The sequence below is a fragment of the Rosa rugosa genome, chromosome 4 (assembly GCF_958449725.1).
Source record: "Rosa rugosa chromosome 4, drRosRugo1.1, whole genome shotgun sequence".
Classification (NCBI taxonomy): domain Eukaryota; kingdom Viridiplantae; phylum Streptophyta; class Magnoliopsida; order Rosales; family Rosaceae; genus Rosa; species Rosa rugosa.
Window position 1 is genome coordinate 6,795,023 of NC_084823.1, and position 23,940 is coordinate 6,818,962.

At 37.4% G+C, this 23,940-nt stretch overlaps 2 protein-coding genes across 2 annotated transcripts; one reads left to right on the forward strand and one right to left on the reverse strand.

The window, feature by feature from the left end:
• The first annotated feature begins 7,784 nt into the window (after window positions 1-7,784).
• LOC133742173 (probable leucine-rich repeat receptor-like protein kinase At1g35710) lies at window positions 7,785-12,641 on the forward strand. Its single transcript, XM_062169849.1, has 2 exons — window positions 7,785-11,571; window positions 11,846-12,641. Exons 1-2 carry the CDS (start codon window positions 8,406-8,408, stop codon window positions 12,247-12,249), a joined length of 3,570 nt encoding a protein of 1,189 aa, XP_062025833.1. The 5' UTR covers window positions 7,785-8,405; the 3' UTR covers window positions 12,250-12,641.
• A 6,322-nt stretch (window positions 12,642-18,963) lies between these two features.
• LOC133745981 (uncharacterized) lies at window positions 18,964-20,892 on the reverse strand. The gene is made up of 4 exons (XM_062174139.1): window positions 20,442-20,892; window positions 20,267-20,349; window positions 19,970-20,169; window positions 18,964-19,369 (listed from the first exon to the last, which is right to left on the reverse strand). The coding sequence occupies exons 1-4, from the start codon at window positions 20,690-20,692 to the stop codon at window positions 19,241-19,243; spliced, it is 663 nt and encodes a 220-aa protein (XP_062030123.1). The 5' UTR covers window positions 20,693-20,892; the 3' UTR covers window positions 18,964-19,240.
• Between the last annotated feature and the right edge of the window lie 3,048 nt (window positions 20,893-23,940).

Below are 23,940 nucleotides of genomic sequence, written 5' to 3' on the forward strand. Positions count from 1 at the left end.
TCAGAGTTGCTGTGGACAGATTTCTGACCGCTGCACGGGGATCTACTACAGGGTAGTAGGCAGAGACTTCGGCGGTCTTTGCTCGAGATGGTGATGCACGGTTAGAGAAGCCGGCCGCCAGAGATCTTCGAACGGTGTGTCGTTGGAGAACAGAACGGCAGTGACGGCAAAAGAGCGGGGAGCAGTGATGCTCCTCCCTTGTTGGCTTGGGTTTGGGCCTAGGTTCAACCTTGGGCTGATGGGTCAAGGGACTATTCTTGCTGGGCAAGATTTGATTTGGGCTTGGGCCTACGGGCTTGGGCTCAGATCAAGGCAATATGGGCCCTAATGTATTAGGGTACGAGCTTGTGTGAGGTTGGATTAATTTCTATGAGTCTTTTATGACGTTTCTAGTCTCTTGCTTGTACCACAGTTGCGTGATTGGCAAGTGAAAGCTAGTTGAATGATTTCTTTTCCGTAGGAGGCGAGGTTTTTTCATTCTTGTATAGGCTCGCTTAAATATGAGCCTCCCAGTGATCTTTAAAGGTTTGTTTTAGCTTAGGTAGATTACTCCAGATTTTCTTGTCGAATTGCTTATGTAAGTTTTGGTAGACTTCAGTCATTTTGCTATTGATCTAATGAATTCAACTTCTATTTCAAAAATTCAAAAAAAAAAAAAAAAAAAAAAACGATGAGGATGGAACAAAAAAAAAATAGTAATCATTTCATATTTGGGTGGAGAAGATGAAGATTAAGATGTTATCCAATGAGAATTTAAGTAGCATGTATATTTAATTAGTTAATTGGTGATGTATTTAATTTTCCTTACAGATTTTAGAAAATTAATTAGTTTACTTATTAGTCATTTTGCACTTGAGTAACATAGTCTTTTAATAATTCAAATGTTCGTAGGGTAAACTAAGAAAATAGTAGGGTGGCAATAGCTGTACCCTATTTTTTTATTGTTGTGTTCCCCAAAAAAATGTGAATCCAAAACTTACTTGGAGACATGCCGGTCGTGCAGCCGCACAGAGCCCCAATTTTAATTATCATTCGCAACAATTTAATACATAATAATCATTGTCGTTTAATATGCGACAGTGAAAGTTGTGAAAGTGGTGTAGCATTTATATAAAAAAAAATCCACTTATTTAGTTTTTTTCTTAAATCTCTTATTTTTTTTAATTAATAATTACGAATCAAAATTGAAGTCTTAATTTCATAATCACTGCATCCAAAGGCAAAACTCGCGTCTTTCTAACTTTGAAAAGGTCAAGCATTCCTCTTTGGGTTTCTGTGTGTGTGTGTGTTTTTTTTTTTGAGTTAATTTTCTCTCTCCTGTACATCTCGATTATTAGTAAGAGCAAGTCCACCCGTGGGTCACCAGGTCACTTACTATTCACTGTTTTTTATGTTTATTTTTACTCATTGGGTCGTGGACACAGTTTTCAAACTGACCTGGGTTACTTTCGTGACCTGCAAGCTGACCTGGTGACCTAGGTCAGTTTGGAAACTGTGTCCGTGACCCAGAGAGTGGAAATAAATACTAAAAAGTAGTGAATAGTAACTAAAAATAAACACTAAAAATAGTAAATAATAACTAACTCAGTGACCAAACGGGTGAACTTGCTCTAAGGGCTTTGATTCAAATACTCCATCACTATTCCGCCACTCCAACCAACATTTATGAATAAAGGTTTTGATTGGTAAGGTTTTCTGGTGATATTTTAGTCTTAAAATTTTTTCTTCATAAGAAATAATTTAGTATTTTTTTCCTATGCCAAGACGGTAGATAGATAATCTCATTTCAAATCTCGCACGACTCTAAAGACATCATATGAAAATATGTAATCTTAGTGGCGTAAATTGACTTTTAAAAAAAAAAAATTTGAAAAGTTAATTTTTGTAAGGGTGGTTCTAGTTGGACCTCCAAATTTGCTATTTGGACATTCCCGACTTAGTACACCTTTAGTTTACTTTTTAGAATGCTTGAAAAGCTAAGTAGACCTCCTTATTTTTACCAATACACTCTTAAACATGAGATGCAACAATCTATCACTCTACTTGTTCAGGAATTATAGTCTTCCAAAGTCAATCTACAATAAATTTTTCTATAATTCTCTTTGAAAACTCTTTTAGGTTACTTCAAAACTAATTGACAAACCCATCAGACACAAAAGCTATAGTTGGATACTTTGGTTTAAAATCAAATAAAGATATAAAATAGTTAACCATACATAACAACATAAACAACTATCAAAGAATGAAAGATACCAATGAGCTAAAGAAAAATATTTATTAGGAAGACGTACTGTCTACAATTTGCAAGACATGAAAAGATAATAAACAATTATTATCCAGCTTGGCATGAATTGATTTGTATAATCTTCCCTTCTTTCCAATCTTACCCCACTATATTGAGTAGATTCATTGTCATCTTGATGTTGATCCTGCATACCAATAAATCATATACTCATCTCCCCTCAATTATTGATATGGGAGAAGGAAGAAGAAACTAAAAGCAGAAGTAGGAATGACAGAAAACCTAGTATGAGAAATGTTGGTATAGATACCTCTTAGGCACAGTATCGGAAGCACAAGGCTCATTAGCCACTTAAAGTAATGCCAATAAAGCCCAGACATGATGCCGATATCATACACTTGTGGTATCGGGTAGACCACAGCTAGTCCCGCATTGGAAACAAAGGGGTGACAAGCCCATCCCCACACTATAAATACATGTCTCTCCACTCATTCAAGGTAAGCTACAATTCTCCACTAACTCCTACCTAGTCTACATTCTCACATATATCTGACTTAGGCATCAGAGAGTCGAAGGCTGGTTAGCCCGGTCTTCCCTTTGATCTCTGTTCATGGTTGACAGGTATCAGATCTCGGAGATGGAAGCTCTCACGACCACCCCGTTTCTTCACACAGAAACAAGAAAGTTGTGGCTTCTCGCGTCAAGAAGAGCGTATCAACTATCACCATATAAATAGAGAACTAGAAAGTTCTTAGCCCAAACATCATCCTGAGGCTCAGTCATGATGATTTGACTCTCCACTGGTGCATCTTCACTTTCTTCCATAGGCTTTAATGTAGAATGCTCTTTTAGGGTTTAGAATTTGAATGTTATTTCATGGTTTAGTGCTACAGAAGATGGACAACAAATGAGATTCTTCTGTGAATTTCATGAAAGAGACTCTAATCGAAAGGAATAACAATTTGAAAATTTCTACAAATGTGTCATCTCGAATCCAAGCATGAGAGATTGAAGAGAGAATATACATTAAAAGTGAAAAGAAAAACTGAAGAGATTTGTCGTCGAGGTAAGAGTAGTTTTTTTTTCCTTTTCTTTTTCTCTCTTTCTCCATTTCTCTCTCTCTTTGTCCTTATTTATCTTTTCATATGAGTTTACAAAGTCAAAGAAGAATTGAAAAAAAAATGGAGGTCTAAATATCAAATTTAGAGGTCTAATTAAAACCAAGGTTCTAAAAAACGCTAGGCGCTAGTCAGGCAGTGGTCCGGAGCCTAGCGCCTAGGGGCCTAGGCGGGGATTAAGCGGTTTTTATTATTTTATTTATTTTTTTAACATATATCAATAAAAATGTAAAAGACATTATAATTTTTATAACAAACAAATCTTTTCTCACGTGGGACATGAAAGATATACATCTTTTTCCTTTTTTTAATTGTATAGTTGTTTTTTTATCGGATGCTTTTGCTTTCTTTCTTTATCTGTTTATGGTTCTTGTGCTTATCCTCCTGATGGCATTAATTGAATGTACATCCACACCAAGCATCCCCTAATCTTTCTCCTTTTTCTAAACAAATAAGAGAACTTCAACCGCTCCCAGTCCCGACCTCACCTCATCTCCGCCCAACGTCTCTGATCGATTCTCTTCTGATCACCGCCACATATCTTTGATCTACCCTTAGGTAAAAATCATCGCCTGTGTCTGGGTATGTATCAAAAGCCCTATTTCTCTTATACTTTCATCTTCCTCCGTTTCGTTGCCGCCGTCTTCTTCCTCTGATGACATGATTCTCCAGTTCCAAATCTAAAAAACACCCGACGCCCAACGCCCAGCGGCTCCACCTAGCTTTGCCTAAAGTGCCTAGGCGGACGCCTAATTGCCTACCTCCTAAGGCAAATACACATGCCAAAATCGAAACAGCTCCTTGACGCCTAACGCCTAGGCGGCCGCCTAGACTCTTTTTTAGAACATTGATTAAAACCACCTTTTATGTAAAAGTAAAAATAGAATAAAAGAAAGGATAGTGAAATTTTTTTTTTTTTTTTTTGAAAGGGAGCCGGTGCGGCTGCCCTCAAGTCTTGACCTCAAGTCTTGATTAATGAAATTGCAAAATACAAGGGGGGGGGGGAGGGGACGTAGAGTCTAAACCCCATATTACAATAAGCATAAAGAGAATATCCTAAAATAATACCAGGACTCTCCACAAAATATATGTATTCTAACAAGCACCAATTAGCAAAGAGTGCACGAATGGCTACTCCCTTTGCTTTGACATAGCGGTGATATACCGGAAAGATAACTTGTAATGAGCACAGCTTTCCCACTATGTTGCCGCACGGAAATAAATCTGGCGGCACTCAATTTCATCCTGCCACTAGGAGGTTGCGTCCATTTGATCAAGCAAATAGCTCGCCACCTCGCTAGGCCAGACAAGACACACTGAATGTGCATACCGAAACAAATCCCACATCGCCCTACCAAAATGCGATAGGGACTTATTTCTCGCATAAAGCCACATCTAAATAAAACTAAAAGCAATAAAGGATAGTGAAGTTTAGCCGTTTAGGGAATGTGCTCAATGTAGGTAGAATATAATTTATTTATTTTTATTGGAAGAATGTGATTTACGGTTTTGTACATACGATCCCGTTCCAATGGTCAGCTGCTGACCATGGAATTTTTGCTCACTCACCGTCCGATTGAAATCGGACGGTTCACAGCTAAGTGATGAGAGAGGAGAAGAGAGTTGTAAACTGTCCGATTTTAATCGGACGGTGATTGAGCAAATGATCCCTGGTCAGTTGCTGACCAGGTGATCAGGACTGTTTGTACATATTTAGTATTATTTTTTTGTTAGTTATATTATTAATTAAAAGATTTTTGTGGAAGTTTCAAAATTTACACATTTTAAAAGGAAGGGAGTTTGCTTTCTATTTTTCAAGAAAATTCTATTATGAAGTGAACTACCAATTTCAGCAGATTTGAGCCGTTTAATTATAATAGAAAAATATACTTGATGTTATCCAACCATCCATTCATGTTGTTGCAAGTGCCGTCGGTGTACTCAATACTGTCTCATATTTTTCATTTTTAATAATTTGACAAAGGTATCCTCGTTTTTAATAAGGGTGCAGCTATTGTCACCCTACCATTTTCTTTGTTCACCCTACTTGCTCATTACACCCTACATTTTAATTTCAATTATTAAATTTACTTATCTAACCCATTTCTCTTTTTAAGAATATCCTTATATGACATATCCAATTGAAAAAAATGTTTTTAACGAAAATCTCTCATTTAATTTATACAAAAAAAAAAACTAAAATATATTAAAATTTCCTAATAAAATCATAATCTATTTCAAAAAATTAAATCATAATCTAATTTACCTTCATATTTTTAATTTAGTTTTTTTTTCAATTTCAGTGTTCTCTATTTCAATCCATGTAAAAAATTAGTACGTTTCTTCAAAAAAAAAAAAAAAAAAGATTAGTAAGTCTAGAACTATGAGCAATGAAGATGAGATTGACGCAAAGATTATTTTTTTGGATAAGCTTTACTCTATCAAAATTTAACCACTATTTTTTTCATATACAACCAATTTTTTTCCCTTAAATACATTTTTTTTCCCACCAAAACCTACAATGACGAAATAATTAGTTCATCGCTAAATGTATAAAGGGCGAGGAAATCATTCGTCACTGAAATGAAACTTTTAGCGAGGAATGCTCACATTTGTCGCTATTAAATTTGGCAGGTCTTATACAATTTTGCGCCAAACTAATAACGACAAAATCGTTATTTCCTCGCTAATTTTTTTCTTTTTTACGAGAAAATGGTTTCTCGCAGAACATGAACTTTTAACGAGGAAACCATAATTTTGTCGCCATTGAATTTGGCGGGTCTGACACAATTTTCCGCCAAACTAATAATGAGGAAAGTGTAATTTCCTCGCTAATTGCTTCTTTTGACAAGAAAATTATTTCTCGCAAAACACTGATTTTTAGCGAAGAAACCATAGTTTCGTCATCGTTGAATTTGGCGGGGTTTACATAATTTTCCGCCAAACAAATAATGACGAAATCTTTATTTTCTCGCTAATTGCTTCTTTTGACGAGGAAATAGTTCATCGTAAAACATGGACTTTTAGCAAGGAAACCATAATTTTGTCGTCGTTGAATTTGGCGGGTTTTACATAATTTTCCGCCAAACAAATAACGAGGAAAATGTATTTCCCTCGCTAAATGCTTCTTTTGACGAGTAAATAGTTCCTCGCAAAACATGGACTGTTAGCGAGGAAACTATAGTTTTGTCGTCGTTGAATTTGGCAGGTTTTACATAATTTTTCGCCAAACAAATAACGAGGAAAATGTATTTCCCTCGCTAAATGCTTCTTTTGACGAGGAAATAGTTCCTCGCAAAACATGGACTATTAGCGAGGAAACCATAGTTTTGTCGTCGTTGAATTTGGCGGGTTTTACATAATTTTCCGCCAAATTAATAACGACAAAATCGTTAATTTCTCGTTGAATGTCTTTTTCGCGATGAAAAAATTCCTCACTGAAGTCTCCTATTTTCTCGCTAATAACATGATGATTTAGGAGACCAATTTATGGTCACTTTTAGTGATGAACTGAAATATTCGTCGTAAAAAGTGATGTATAGTGAGGAATATATGTTTCTCGCAGAAAACCTAATGACATTTAGTGAGGAATCAACATATTCCTCGTAAAAAGTGACATTTACTGAGGAAAATAAATTTCTCGCAAAAAACTTGGTCGCTAAAAAGACTTTCTGTTGTAGTGGATTGATTTTATTTTTTTTGTGTTTTAAATTTTTACTTTCGGTGTTCACAAATGGTATTACAAAGATTTTGATAAAGTTAACACTAATGGTTTTGTGAATTGAATAACGAATTAACGATGAGAAGGCAACAAAAAGACAAAAAAAAAAGTAATAAATTCAAATTTGGGTGGAGAAGATAAAGATTAATGTTATCTAATGAGAAATTAAGTAATCTTTGTTTTTAATTAATTACTTATGTATTTATTTTTCCTCACATATTTGGATTTTAGAAAATTAGTGTACTTATTAGTCATTTTGCACTTGGGTAATATAGTCTTTCAATAATTCAAATATTTATAGGGTGAACTAAGAAAATGGTAGGGTAACAATAGCAGCGCCCTTTTAATAATTTATAATAGAGAAATAGACATCATAAAGAAAGTTGAAATTGATGGACAGAAATAATATTTTCTCAAACGTGAATCATGAAAATGTGATGAGTGGAGACCGGGGTGAACCTGTGACACGGCCCCGGGCCCCCACCAAACGTTTTCATACTAATTACTACATTGCTTTTTTAACTGAACTTGGAGAAGAATTGCATGAAATTATAGTTTTATCAGGCTAGTGCGTTATGCAATGGAACATGCATGAAACAAGCAAATATTTAATTATTCGTGCTAGTAGAAAATTTGCAAGCTAGTGGCATTATAAATAATGCCCTGAACTACAATCCTGTAAGCACAAACGAAAGCCATGAGATCCTCACCTTATAATCACAAAGTATGCTCTCCAGCCTCCCTGATCTTCTATGTTCAGCTGGTTTCCTTGTTACCATACCTTGCTTTTGCTTCTGCTAATTCAACTGAAGCAGAAGGTCTTCTCAGATGGAAAGCCAGCTTTCTGAATCGAACCGAGAATAATAATCTCACCTCGTGGACTTACCTTCCTGGTGGAGCCACCAATTCATCAACCCCATGCAATGATTGGACTGGTATTTCATGCAACAGAGATGGATGGGTGAACCGGATAAACCTTACCAATTTTGGTATACAAGGTACGCTACATGAATTTCCATTCTTGTCATTCCCTCATCTTGAATATGTTGACCTCAGCCTGAATGTATTCTTTGATACCATTCCACCTCAGATCAGTTCTCTCTCCAAACTCATCTATCTTGATCTTTCTTCTAATCATCTGACTGGGACAATCCCACCAGAACTTAGTCTTCTATCAAATCTTAAAGTCCTGCACCTAAATGAAAATAAGTTAAATGGCTCAATTCCCAAAGAAATAGGCCAACTCAAGTCTCTTTACGAGCTTGATCTCAGCACCAACAATCTAGAAGGGTCTGTTCCAGCTTCTCTCGGTAATTTGACCAACATGACCCACTTGTATCTCTCTCAAAATCAGCTTTCTGGTGCCATTCCTTCAGAAATGGGCAACCTATCCAATCTAGTTCTATTGTTCATGGATGACAACCATTTGACTGGTCCCATCCCACATCTGATCAGTTCCGTCTCCAAACTCATCCATCTTAACCTATCTTTTAATCTGATCAATGAGACAATCCCACCAGAAATTGGCCTTCTATCAAATCTTGAAACCCTGCACCTAGATGCAAATCAGTTAAATGGCTCAATTCCCAAAGAAATAGGCCAACTCAAGTATCTTTACGAGCTTAGTCTGGGCATCAACAATCTAGAAGGGTCTATTCCGGCTTCTCTGGGTAATTTCACCAACATGACCTACTTGTATCTCCATAAAAATCAGCTTTCTGGTGCCATTCCTCCAGAGATAGGAAATCTATCTAGTTTGATCCACCTGGTCTTGCATGAAAACCATTTGATAGGTCCCATCCCTCCAAGTTTTGGAAACTTGAAGAACTTAGTTATGCTGTTCTTGCAATTGAATCAACTGTCTGGCCTTATTCCCAGCGAGATTGGGAATCTGAAATCCATTCAGATGCTGTCGTTCAATGAGAACAATTTAACAGGTCCAATACCTCCAAGTGTAGGAAACTTAAGAGGGCTAACCATATTGAACCTGTTCAACAATCATCTTTCTGGCCTCATTCCCAGTGAGATAGGGAATCTGAAATCCCTTCAGGTGCTGGTGTTGAGTGACAACAATTTAACAGGTCCAATACCGCCAAGTGTTGGAAACTTAAGAGGGCTAACCACATGGTTCTTGGACAGCAATCAACTTTCTGGATCTATACCCTTAGAAATAGGAAATTTGAAGTCTCTAGAGAAATTAAGCTTTTCTAGTAACACTTTACGATATTGGTATACAGATAGACTTTTTAGTTTTAATCCAAAAGAGAAAGGGAATGTGAAACTATCCTTGGCAATGAATCAGCTCAATGGTAATATGAGAGACCTTTACCCTATAAATAAGCTTTCAGGAACTATCCCTAGAGAGATAGGGCACTTGAGATCCCTTGTATACCTAGATTTATCTGGTCATCAACTCCATGGTTCAATTCCAAGATCATTTGGTTATCTAACAAATCTTACCTTTCTCGATCTCTCTGGAAATAAGCTTTCTGGTACTATTCCTAAAGAGATAGGGAACTTGAAATCTCTTCTGATTCTAGACTTCGTCCATAATCAACTAAATGGCTCAATCCCAACATCCTTAGGTAATGTGAGGAATCTTCATATTCTCCGTCTATCTTCAAATAAGCTTTCTGGCACTATTCCCAAAGAGGTCGGCCACTTGAAATCCCTCACGACCGTGGAATTAAACTTCAATCAACTTAGTGGTTCCATTCCCACTTCATTTGGTGACTTGAGCAACTTGACAATCTTAAACCTCATGAGCAACCAACTCTCAGGCTCAATCCCTCAAGAAATAGGAATTCTCAAGAACTTGAGTGAACTACAACTGGGTGATAATCAGTTTGTTGGTTACCTACCCCAAAACCTTTGCCAAGGTGGATCACTTAGCAATTTTTCTGTAACCAATAACTATTTGATTGGTCCAATCCCCAAAAGCTTGAAAACTTGTACGAGCTTAATCAGACTCCGTCTTGATGGGAACCAATTGGAAGGCAATATATCCCAAGACTTCAGCGTTTATCCGAATCTTGATTATATAGATTTGAGCAAGAATAACTTCTATGGTGAAGTCTCACACAATTGGGGACAATGCCCACAGTTGAGAACCCTATTAATTGCGGGGAACAAGCTTACTGGTAGCATACCAGCTGAGATTGGCAATGCAACCCAAATTCATGTACTCGATATTTCTTCTAATTGTTTGGATGGGACTATTCCAAAGGAAATTGGGAGGTTGACTTCTTTGGTGAAGTTGATGGTGAATGAAAATCAACTTTCTGGTCCTATACCGTCCGAATTTAGCTCATTGGCTAATCTTGAATATCTTGATCTATCCACAAACAGATTCAATGAGTCGATTATACGTTTTGTAGGGGACTTCCTCAAATTAAACCACTTGAATTTGAGCAACAACAAGTTTGGAGAAGGAATTCCATCTCGTTTGGGGATGTTAAATCATGTTTCCAAACTAGATTTAAGTCACAACTTACTTACTGGTAAGATACCATCAGAGATTAGTAATATGGGCAGTTTGGAGAAGCTGAATCTATCCCACAATAATCTCTCTGGTTTCATTCCAGCGAGTTTTGAAGGCATGCACAGTTTGTCATCCGTCGACATTTCCTACAATGACTTGGAAGGTCCACTTCCCAACAGCAAAGCATTTCAAGATGCTCCCCTAGAAGCATTGCAAGGGAACAAGGGCTTGTGTGGCGAGGGTGGAGCTTTGCAACTCTGCAATAGACAAAGCTCTAGAAAGCACCAGAAACAGAAATTTCTAATCACATTCTCTCTTCTAGCAGCACTTGCACTTCTAGCTGCAATCTTCGCAATTGTCTTTGAGATTAGAAGAAAGAAGAGGCACGGGAATGGGGAAGAAACCAATACGCATGAAGAAATTTCTTTTTCCATATTAGGTTATGATGGAAAGAAGATGTATGAGGAAATCATAAGGGCAACACAAGATTTTGATTCCATATACTGCATCGGAAAGGGAGGACATGGGAGTGTATACAGAGCAAATTTGTCATCCTCCAATATAGTTGCTGTGAAGAAACTCCATCTGCTATGCAGTGATGACAATAATTTTCAGAAGGAATTCTTGAATGAAATCAGGGCACTCACTGAGATGCGACACCGAAACATTGTGAAGCTTTATGGTTTCTGTTCACATAAGCGACACTCATTTTTGGTGTATGAGTATCTAGAAAGGGGTAGCGTGGCTGCAATGCTGAGCAGTGATCATGAAGCTCATGAATTGGGATGGAGTAAGAGGGTGAATATTGTGAAAGATGTAGCTAATGCTTTGTGCTATATGCACCATGATTGCTTGCCACCAGTTGTACATCGGGACATATCGAGCAAAAACATTTTGCTGGATTCTGAATACAAGGCCTATGTTTCAGATTTTGGCACTGCTAAGTTCTTAAACCCAGACTCAGCTAATTGGACTGCCCTTGCAGGCACATATGGTTATATGGCACCAGGTAAATATTGTTTTCCCATGTTCTGTTTTAACTCAAAATCTTTATGCTTTTATTTTAGGCCAATGATTATTTTCATGCCTTACTGGCATATCTAAGGTTTCATTTTTCCACCACTTAGTTGCCAAATATTTTATTGTATGTAGTGACTGAATATGTTTACCAATTAAAGACTTTGAACATGTAATTTGGATAAGCAATTCTTCAGCATTGTCTTGTTTAACTAACATTGTTTTAAATACTGATAACTCCATTTTAATGAGCTTTTTTCGCGCAGAGCTCGCTTATACAATGGAAGTAAATGAGAAATGTGATGTCTATAGCTTTGGAGTATTAACATTGGAAATAATTATGGGAAGGCATCCAGGAGATATCTTCGCATCTTTATTATCACAGTCATCGTTGGTGTCATCATCATCATCATCATCATCATCATCATCATCAACTGCCCATCAAATGCCGGTTATGGAGGTTTTGGACCAGCGCATTTCCCCTCCTTCACATCAAGTTGCAGGGGAAGTGCTTTCTCATTTTAAGATAGCATTTGCATGCTTGAATTCCAGACCAGAATCTCGTCCAACAATGAAACAAGTTTCTCAACTCCTCTCATCTCAAAGTGTGCATTTGTCCAAGCCATTACGTATGCTAACTTGTGGTGAATTGCTTGTTCTCAATGCTTAGACTACTTGAGAATCAGAGAATCTATGAGCCCTCTTCCAATGATTGTCTGTCCAGGCCATTAGAAGCTACGTACTGTTTCCGGTCATTTTGCGTGTTGTGGTTAATAGTTTAATGATAGTGCTTTCTAGTTAGACTCTTTTTCCTTCTAAGTATGAACAAAACAAAGATTTCCTTGTATAATTTTTGGCTTTTTCAAATGTGATTGTTTTTGGTTTTTGGGATGCAGGAACTGTAGCTTTTGCAGGGTTCTTGTACTCATTATTCCTTGTATTTTCTCTTGGCAAGGTTTGGTCTAGCCCCCCTTGCTATATATCTTTTTTTCTTGATTATTAATAAATTCGGGTAAGGGCGCTGAGTTAGCTCTTACTCCGCTTCCCTTTAAAAAAAAAAAAAAAGAAGTAGATATCATAAAATCACTTTAATCTTGATCTTTTATTTTCTCTTAGTTTAATTCTATATTTGTACTTCAGAATTCAGACAGATACCTACTTGTTATATGCACAAAGACAACATCATTTATGAATCAGAATTCAAGTTTCTAGACCCAAAGATCTCAAGAGTACGTAATACTAACAACTTCTACTGTTAAAAAAAGAAAAGAAAAAAAAGGTGATAATTAGGGAACACAAAATTCCACAAAGTAACACAGCGACAAGAATATCTTGCAGTGATTTCAGTTTATCTATGCGATGGCAGCTTCCAAATGTGTCTTGGTTGGAGTCAGATTAGCATTTGCATATGGATCATTAACTAATCTTGAACATTTGACAGATCAATTTCCAAGCTTTACTGGTGACATGTCGAAATTAACTACTTCAATGAGCAACAAGTTATCCAGAAAAATCTTGGTACGTACTTGCTATGTGACATTAGTTTTTAGATGTTAATGGCTTTTTTTTTTTTTTTTTTTCTCACAGAGCTTGTTTTCCTGGTGAAGGTAACCGAGAAATGTGATATTCATAGCTTTCGGGTGCTGGTGCTATAAGGGAGATTCAGTCATCTCCTCATTTTCATCTCCTTCAGGAAACGAAAACGTATGGCTGAGGGATATGTTGGACCAACGGCTTCTTTCTCCCACACCTAAAGTTGAGGACAACTAATTAATAACCATTGTTCTGCACAATCAAGGCCAAAAATGTAGATGGTTCCTTATCATCCCAAATGCACATTCCTATAGACCACAGACATTGCACTTAAACAAATCATTAGGATTTGAACTGTGTAATATACGAGTATAGCAGTAAACGTTTAGTAATTTCATGGGAACTTTCCACAGATATGCAGTGCTTTCACAAAGATTAAATTTTAGCACTACTCTTTGAGTTTGAGTTCATTTTTTCAGCTAGATTTGATCCATGACCAAATGTAGCAACAGGAAAGATAACCAACAAGCCATTACCGATATATATCAACTGTTGATGAACAATGATACAATAGGCAAATTTATTAACACAGAAATGTTTCGCTCTGCTATGATTTTAGACCAAAATTAAACCCAGTTTTTACAGAGTCGACTGTCAAGTAACCTATCAGCTGAGAGTGTTTTTTTGAAAAGAAAGGAATTTATTAATGAATACGATGAAGATCGTACATGAGGGCATCCAGTATTAAGTCTGGAGCATTTACAAACCATTCATGATGAACATTAGAATCGAAACTATGACTAGCAAGCCTATGGGCTACTGTATTAGCCTGACGAGAGGCATACCTAATACATATATCATCACTAGAAAGTACCAGACCCTTAACCTCAGCAATTAAAGCACTAAGAGGAGATAGGTCATCCACATCGTTGTTGATAGCCTGCACTGCTACTAGGCAGTCACTTTCAACCACTGCTTTTGTTACTTGCATGACTTGCAGGAATAGCAAACCTTGTTTTAAAGCCAGCAGCTCGGAATGTAATGCAGAACTAACAAAGTTCATCCTGTAAGAGAAAGCAGCAATGAATAGCCCTTGTGAGTTCCTAAGGACACCCCCATTGCCACCATAAGGAACAGAGGGCATAAAAGCACCATCTACGTTTAGTTTCAACGTGTCACCAACAGGAGGGCTCCATTTTTTATCTAACCTCTGTCGACTAGGAGAAGAACACACTGACAAATTAGCTTGCAAATATTCCTCATACCAAGCCAAGGAAGAGGCCACCAGACTTGAGGTAGCTTGAGCATGATTCCGCCACAGAATATCATTTCTATTTCTCCAAACACTCCATAGGAGAATGAGCAACTTATCGAAAAGAGTGGAGGCTAGAGAATTAGCCCTCTCCAGGAACCATTCTTTCCATGGTAGACTTGATGACTGAATAAAGAAAGGTGAGGTACTCCACATAGCACGAGCAGGATAACAATCACAGAACAAGTGTTCAAGTGTTTCAACTGCCTGTGAACACACGACACAATTCAACTCACCCGTATAGCCTTTCAAAGTCAAAGCCACCCTAGTGGGAAGAAGGTTGTGAGCTGCTCGCCAACCAAATATAGCCACCTTGTTGGGAACCTTAGCTTTCCACAAGGCCTTCCATAGTGGGGCATAAGGGTCGCCAGTTGATGATGAAGCAAATATGTTACCAATGGAAAACTCACGAGCAATCGTGTACGCAGACTTAACTGAGAAGTAACCTCTCTTGTCAAGTTTCCATGCAACCCTGTCCGAAGCAAAGCGTCTACTCAAGGGAATAGAAAGAACATTCATAGCTACATCATTGTCAAAACAAGCATGAACAGCCACAGGCTCCCAGGACCATGAACTTGTATCCAACAGGTCTGAAACTGTCTCAAACACAGTATCAGGCGGTCTAACTAGTGAGTAAGCTGCAACATTTGGAATCCACTCATCATCCCAAATTTTCACAGAAGTACCATTACCAATTCTCCAAAATAATCCGGCTTGGAGTATTGGTCTTGCCTCCATAATGCTACGCCAAGAATAAGAAGGCCTATCTCCCATATCAGCAGTAAGGAAAGACCCATTAGGGTAGTAGACCGCTTTGAAAACCTGAGCTATAAGTGAATGAGGATTAGACAGTAACCTCCACCCTTGTTTTGATAACATGGCTAGATTATGGGCAAAGAGATGCTTAAACCCCAAGCCACCCTGTTCTTTGGGGAGGCACATTCTTTCCCAAGACCTCCAGTGAATCTTTCTTTTTTCATCAGTACTGCCCCAAAAAAATTGAGAGCAGAGCTGCTGAAGATCATCACAGAGAGATTTGGGAAGCAAATAACAATTCATAACATAGTTAGGTAAGGCCTGAGCAACAACTTTAATGAGAAGTTCTTTACCTCCAGCACTGAGGAGTTTTGATCTCCAACTTATTAGTTTCTTGGTGAGCCGCTCCTTCAAATAGGCAAAAATGGCTGTTTTGTTGTGTCCAACATGTATAGGTAAACCCAAATACAGACCATGTTCCTTGACGCATTTAACACCCAAAACTGTTGCTAAGTGATTCCGAGATTGCAAGTCCACATTACCACTGAAAACCACACTAGATTTTTCCAAATTAATCTTTTGACCTGAAGCCCGAGCATAGATAGCAAGAATGTTCTTATAGGCTTGGCACTCTCTAACAGAAGCTTCCCCGAACAAAAAGCTATCATCTGCAAATAACAGATGGTGTATGGTCGGAGCAGAAGGTGACATAGTAAGGCCTCTGATAATCCCATTCTGAACAGAAGAAGAAATCAAAGCAGAGAGACCCTCAGCACAAAGGATGAAAAGATAAGGGGATAAAGGGTCCCCTTGTCTGATACCCCTTGTAGGCAAAATAAAGCCAGTAGGAGTGCCATTTATTAGAATAGAGTAGCTTACAGACTTAACAGTAGCCAAAATCACGTCCACCCATGCTCTGCAGAAACCAAGTTTCCGTAGAATAGCCTCCAAATAACTCCACTCAAGTCTGTCATATGCCTTAGAGATATCCAGCTTTAAAGAGAAAAAACCGTCTACCTGACTTCGAAGCTTCTTCATAAAATGTGCTACCTCAGTAGCCACTAAAGTATTGTCAGAGATAAGTCTTCCTGGGACGAAAGCACTTTGTAATGGAGAAATGATATCAGGGAGTATCCTTTTCAACCTGTTGGCCAAAACCTTAGAGGCAATTTTATAAACCACATTGCACAAAGCAATTGGTCTTAAGTCAGAAGCTAACTTGGGCTCTTTTATTTTCGGAACCAGAGTCAAGTGAGTGAAATTTGATTCCTGGGAAATATGTCCCGTGTTGAGAACCTCTCTAACTGCCTTACACACATCAAACTCTACAACATGCCAAAACTTCTGAAAGAAGCAAGGAGACATACCATCAGGTCCTGGGGATTTTGAGGGATGCATCTGAAATAAAGCTCTTTTGATCTCTTCATCAGAGTAAAGAGCTAAGAGCTCATCATTCATACTGTCCGTAACTCGAGGTTGCAGACAATCAAGAATTATTCCTGTAGCCAAAGGATCAGACTGTTCTGAATGAAAGATAGATTCATAGTACCGGATTAGAACATTAGCCACTTCATCCGGTTCACTGGTCCACTGTCCATCTTCAGTCAACAAACCCTTCACTCGATTACGACTTCTTCTGTTGGACGCTCTCCTGTGGAAGAAGGCCGTATTGCGGTCCCCCTCCCTGAGCCATTGAATTTTTGAGCGTTGCCTCCAATATGTCTCATTGATGGAGAGCAGCTCATTCAGTCTATATTGAAGTGCTTTTTGCTCATCAAAATGTGAGTCCTGATAGTCTTGCTTCATCAAGTCATCCAACTTACCTTGGATTAATTTCAACTCAACCTGTCTTTGCTGAAATACTCCTTCATGCCAACTAAAAAATAAGGTGCCGGTATGTTGGATCTTTCTGCTGACCTGTAGCATCGAATCACCAGTAGATGGCAGCATCCAGCCTTGTTGCACAATATTACCACAACCAGAATGGTGCAGCCACATTTCTTCAAACCGAAACCGTCTGGGGGATCGACGTAGTGTAGGTAACTCTGGATTAACCTCGATAAGTAGTGGACAATGATCAGACCTGCTGAGAGGGAGAGTGATAACCCGGGAGAAAGGATACATCTCCCTCCACTGTACATTCTGACAAGCTCTGTCCAGCCTTTCCTTTGTAAACCGGTTAGCCCAAGTGAATCGAGAACCAACAAAACCCATGTCCATCAGTTCACAGTCAACCAGAGCTTGTCGAAATCGCGTCATCTGAGCTACACACCTAGCCGGACCACCAGATTTGTCCGCCAAATACAGAATTTCATTAAAATCCCCAGCGACTAGCCAGGGGAGATTGATCTGTGCTGCTAGGGTTCTTAACAGATTCCACGTAATATTCCGGTTTGAAGTTGTAGCCACCCCATAAATCCCGGTGAATCGAAATACACCTTCAGAACCGATAGCTCCTACTTCTGCATCAATATGGTTTGCAGAATAATTCCGGAGACGCACCGGAATCTCATTCCTCCAGAAGAGTCCCAGACCACGACAATCATCTTCTCTCGGTGAACAAAGAACACCATCAAACCCTATACGTCGACGAACCTCATTTAGCAAGTCTGGTGTGGCTAGGGTTTCAGATAGGAATACGATGCTAGGGTTTTGCTGTCTAACAATATTGACAAGGGCATCTTGCGTCTCTATATTATTAAGACCACGACAATTCCACGTTAGGATTTTGAATCGCTGCATGGAGTAAGCGAAAGCCGCTGTGGATTTCCGGAAAAATGGAAATGAAGAACACCGAAAAGGTTCTCAGATCTAGCTAGGGGTTTCTAGGGTCGAGAGGGAGGCTCTCTCTTGGGACAACCAGCCGAGGGGTTTCAGGTTTTATCAGCTGAGAGTGTTGAACAGATAAAGAGTTGGATAAAGAATTTAGAAAGAAGAGGGAAAAGAATGTAATAATATAATTCCAGAAATAATGTAAGGAATTTGTGTTTAAAGAGAATGATCAGAGAAAGAACTTGATTTTTGGTCATAAAGTTTCGTCTTAGATTTTAACAAGCAAAGTTTTGTTTGATTTCTTCGACAATTTTCCTGCTCGGTCTTCTTCTGCTGTAACGAACGACGTGATCGCGAAACACACCTATTATCATCAGGAAACTGTAAACGACGGCGTTTCGAGATCGAGGTTTTGTGTAATTGGGCTTGTGGGCCACAAGGGACTCTTGTGTGGGTATTGGACTTAGTTAGTTGGGTACTCCAACGAGGGTATTTGCGTTAGGCTTTTGGTTACTTTAGTATGTGTCCATTATTTTCATGGGCTTGAATTATGATGTTTCTCTCCCAAACGAGAAGAGACCCGATTTCGGTAGAGCTAATAATTCATACTTCTATCATTACAATCTAGGATCCACTAAAAGCACGTACAGACAAAAAAAAAGAAAAAAGAAAAATCAACAAAAAGCACCGCAGTAGTTGCTTGCACTACTTGTGTTTCTAATCACATACAGTAAAACTTTTATAAATTAATAATTTTGGATAAACAATGAAATATTCCAAATCCTTGTGCATGCATGAAATGGATTATGTGATGATATATATGAATACGTAATTCCACATGAAGTATCATGATGCATGATGTGTAGGATTACCCTAATTATTTGTATTTTTTTCCTTTGAGGAAAAGGTTAATTATAATGATTTTTATTTTATTTTTATTTTTAAAAGAATATTATAATGATTTGGTTGATTTAGATATATATGATGAAATGAGTCTCGACAAGAACACAATTAAACACGACACGTTATCATGTATTTAACTGATTACAAGTCAAACGTATGGATGATTGAATTGGTGGGTTAGAATAGGGTCTAAGTTGCACCCTATACTTCATAGTTTTTATTCTAATACTACAGTTATCTGAAATTGAAAATTACAGCAACAAGCTTATATATACATTTAGTTAAATAAATTCTATGATATATAAATTAAAAAATATTGAATTACATTGACAAACCACATACATACAGGATTCACATGCATGCATTGAACTAGCCACAAGCTGCCTCAGTTTGCAATTGTCTCATTTTCAATACTATTATCTTGCTTGGTACTCGCTTCTTTGATTTTGTCTTCATTCTTTTTCTCGTTGGCCTTGTCAGTGATGGAGTCTACCTCTTTCTCCACTTCCTCAACCTGCAATTTTTTCATCAAACAACGATTACATTTATGAAAAAGACAGATATATTTGTTATATATATATGTTCGTTTGTATTTGTTTTCCTCGAAAAAATAACAAGCAAGAAAAGCATGACTCCGATCCCCTCATGAATTTAGGGGATTTGTACAAATAGTTATCTGCAAAATGTTTGAAAAACAAAGAGCTAGATGTTTGAAAAGTGCACATTTTGATATGAGATCGATAGTGTAGCAGGTGGGAAGCATGAAGCCGCCTCATTAGAAAATGTCAAATTAATCCAGATTAGATTCTTGTTATTGGAGTAAATGAATAGTAAAACAATCATCAAGTACTTTCATTTTCTAACATATATTCTTTATTGTTCTTCATGACCTCAAGATAGAGACATATTTGTTTAATTAATTTAAGAGCAACTATCATTCAACCTAAGGACATATGTTAGTTTTATCACGGAGCTTAATACATGTGACCCTCAAGCGTTAATCATGGATAAGATATCTTAAAATTTGTTAATAAGGTGGTGTATGTCGATTTTACACGGAGAAGTCAAGAAATTAACCGAGGTATTAGGTAAGATTAGTTAGAGAAATTGTCACCTTCTCAATGATATCATCCGCCATGGCCGCAGCCTTGCCTGTTTTGTCAGCTAATTCCTCCACAAGCACGGCCGCATGTCGAAGTTTACCTTCGGGAAGATGATTGCCGATATCATCCGCGACCTCCTCCACTTTGTCGGACACCTTCTCCACGAGCTCCGCCACTTCTTCTGCGGCATCCATCGCCGTCTCCACTCGGTCTACGCATATATAACCGCATACAATTAATACATAACCTAATTTATAATCACTACTTAACAGCAATAATAATAACATTGTGAATATAGTATAGCTTACCTTTCAACGTGAGTAATGGGTACCATTTGTTCTTCGTAAAGGGTATAATTAGTGAAAAAAGTACACCCAAAAGCCACATTTTCCTACATATATAAATACAAACTAATAAGCACATATACAATCAATTAATCACATAAAACAATTAAGACTACATTCATGAATAGATGAATATTACCAAGAACCACCGGAAGGATCAGAAGGAAGAGGAGGGGTGCGGGGGTCAACGCTGTTGACCACCATTAGCAGGATCTTGCTGCCAATCTGAACTCTCTGAAGGCTCGTATTGCACGATGGCAAGCTCCGGTTTCCGAGAAAACGACATGAATCTCTCTGGTTTAATCTGAGATGGTGATGAAGTTGTGATGATTTAGAATTGCTGGGAGTAAGAGCTGTTGTTGTTGTGATTGTTCTGATGGACATGGCCATGGCGCCAAGTTCTGCGTTGAATTGCAGACAAAGAAATGAAGTAGGTTTTGGAAGATTGAGAAGGCGACTGAGGAAACAAAGGTGAAATGAATGCAAAGGAAAGTGTATTTGGAATGAAAGATGAATCTGTTTGTAAAAGGTTTGGTTGACACGCTATTTATGAGGATTAGGCGTAAAGTTAATGACTTATATATCAATAGTTTCCAGAGCCAATGAACATCTCTTTCTTCTTGGATTACGTTTTTGAACATGTTGGGGGGAACTTTCTTCTGTAGTTATCAACGCGGTTGTGTATAAAATAATAGTCCATTTCGGTTGCATTGAAATAAAACTGAGATCCTGGTTCTCAGTGAATAAATTTCAAACCGTACGTGTTAAATCTCCACTAGTGCATGGATCCAGATCAATGTCAAGAAGACTAGCAGCTGTAGTCATTTTCTAAGAATAATTTTTGTCAAGGCTAGTTGCTGACTTGCTGCTGTCATTTTTGTTTTTGTTTTGACTCTTTTGTTTTTTGTTTTTTTTAAGAAAGAGATGATAAATATGTATCATGAATTAAATACAATATATGTGATAGAGCTCTATATTATTCATGAATTAATTACAACATATATGGTAGATCAGCCAAAACAAGCGCTGGTGATTAAAATAAACTTAAAGGTGCAAGGTAGAGTTTTGGGAACCAACTGGTGCGCAACCTAGTATGTGTGTGTGTATATAGGCCCGTTCTAAAGAGGATCTCCTTACTTTAAAATTTTGAGGATTTTTGCTAATTTACACATGTATGTGACCTAATTCAATGATCTCAACCAATGTACGTTCCTTTAGATTCCTATGCAAGAATGATGTCTACAAAAAATCAACCAAATTCATAATCATTTGGTCATTCAAAATTGTATAAACAAATGTAATCCGTTAGATAAAATTAAAACGAACATTGTGCTAATCAAATGGTTAAACATTTTCTAATTTGACTATTTTTTTGTAGGATTTATATGTGTGTAAGTAACTAAAGAATGAGTGGTTGTGATTAGTAAAATACATCAAAAAAAAAAATCCTCACTTTTCAAGTTTAAGGAGGTCATCTCTTGATCCTTCTAGTGGAGGGATCTTTTTTTTTTTGGCCATTTGAAATGATCGCTTATTAGACCAATTTTTCAATCACATATTGGGATCTCAACCGTTCAATTTTTAGGTCCCTATGAGTAGATCATTTTTGTAAATTTTCAGTCAAATTGATGATCGTTAAGATATCAAACTAGATCAAATCAACAGACAAACTGAATTTGTACAACCTGAACCGTTCATGTTCATAATTGTAAATTACGATTATGAACACCCAAACGATCATCAATTTGAATGAAAATTTGCATAAGTGATCTACTCATAGAGACCAAAAAATTAAACGGTCGAGATGCCGAAATATGGTCGAAAAGTGGGTCCCACAAGGGATCTCTTAGTGGAAGGGCTCTTTGAATTAGGTGTGTGTGTGTGTGTAATGGCTCTTCTAGTGAGAGAACCCTTTTGTTTGGCTATTTTAAGGAATTAATTATTTTGCTAACTTTTTGATAACTTATCAACATATGCACCGTTCAGTTGTTAGGTCTATGTGAGTAGATCAATTCTGTAAATTTTCAGCCAAATTGATAATCGTTAAGGCATTCAAAACTGTGATTTACAATTATAAACATGAACGGTTCAGGTTTGATAGATTTGGTTCGTCCATTGCTTTAATCTAGTTCGATACCTTAACGGTCACCAATTTGGTTGAAAATTTGCAGCAGTGATCTATTCATGGAGTCCTAAGAAGTGAACGATCGAGATGCCGATATGTGATCGATAAGTGGGTCACACAAAGGATTCCTTAAAATGACAAAAAAAAAAAAAGGATCTCTATGTGTGTGTGTGGTGAAAAGATGACCTGAGAAACTCCAGAATGTGTCTACCAAAATCCTCGTATAAAGGTTCCAATCGTGACCTAGAAGATCAGTAGATGTCAGGGCCTGAACCAAGTCTTAACAGTTATCTTTCGAACTTAGCCCCAAGCCCTTCTCAACTTCCTTGCCCAAGCCTCCAATGCCCTGGTACAAATGTTGAACAACTAAACAGCAAACCCATCACAAAGCGTCCAGACACCACTTCAGTCTCTCTCGCTTTATAAGATTCATTTAAAGTATCATTCATTGTGATACTATAGATCTGTTTGGGATTATTTCTAAAAATTCTAAAATGCACTTTTCAAATTTAGCAAACACATGTTAGATGAGAATTCGAAAGCACTTTACATGTGCTTCTCAAAACCATTTTCAAGTGTGCCTCATTAAGTTTTATAAACACTTGAAAGCAAAGTTTAAAAATTCATTAGGTGGTAGGACGGCGGTAAAGAGGGGCCTAGCGTCTAAGTGCTTAGGCGGGGTTTAGGCGGGCACATAGGCAGATGTTTATTTCATTTTAATTTTATTATACAAGTGTAATTAAAATCAAAAATCATACTTAGTAGTATATATAATTGATTGAAAACATATAAAAAAGTCATTTTTAAGTATTTGACTACAAAAATTAAATTTTTTGAACATTTTAAACCCAACCCACTTAGTCTCTGCCCAAACTAATCGAGACGACTAGCTAGCACCTAAGTGGCTCACCAGAGGGATTTTTAGAGCACTGTTTGAAAGTACGAGGTAGCAAATTGAATTTAGTTATTTATTTTCTATGGAGGCTTGAACTGTCAAATGTGTCATTCGTAAAACCGTGTATGTTTATTTTTTTATTGTTTATATTGGGCTTTGCTCGATAAAGTTTCAGCAGCATTTGTAATTTATCTTTTATAGGATGTTTTTGGCGACTAATGAGTTATTGCAAAGGTGTTTCAGTTTATATTCTATATGTTGTTTTATGGTAAATTTCTACCAACTGTATTTCTTTTGTAATTAAATCCTTATGAGAGGCTTTTGCCACACTTAATCTTTGTATGTTTCTTGTTGGGGGTAAAAGGTCGAGTGTGTACGTTTGGAGCGAATTGCCGCCTCATTGGCTTCTTAGAGCAGTGGGATTTGTGATGTGATTGAAAAATTATAAGGTCACGAACTCTTTCAACCAATCCTAAACCCTAAACCTTTTAAAGAAGAAAAAAATATCTGTACGTTTTTGACAATGAATAGGTTGTTGATTTAAGGATATAATTATTGATCTTGCCAGTTTGCTTACTTTAACTGCTTTGTTCTTCTATTCTTGATTCAATTATGGTA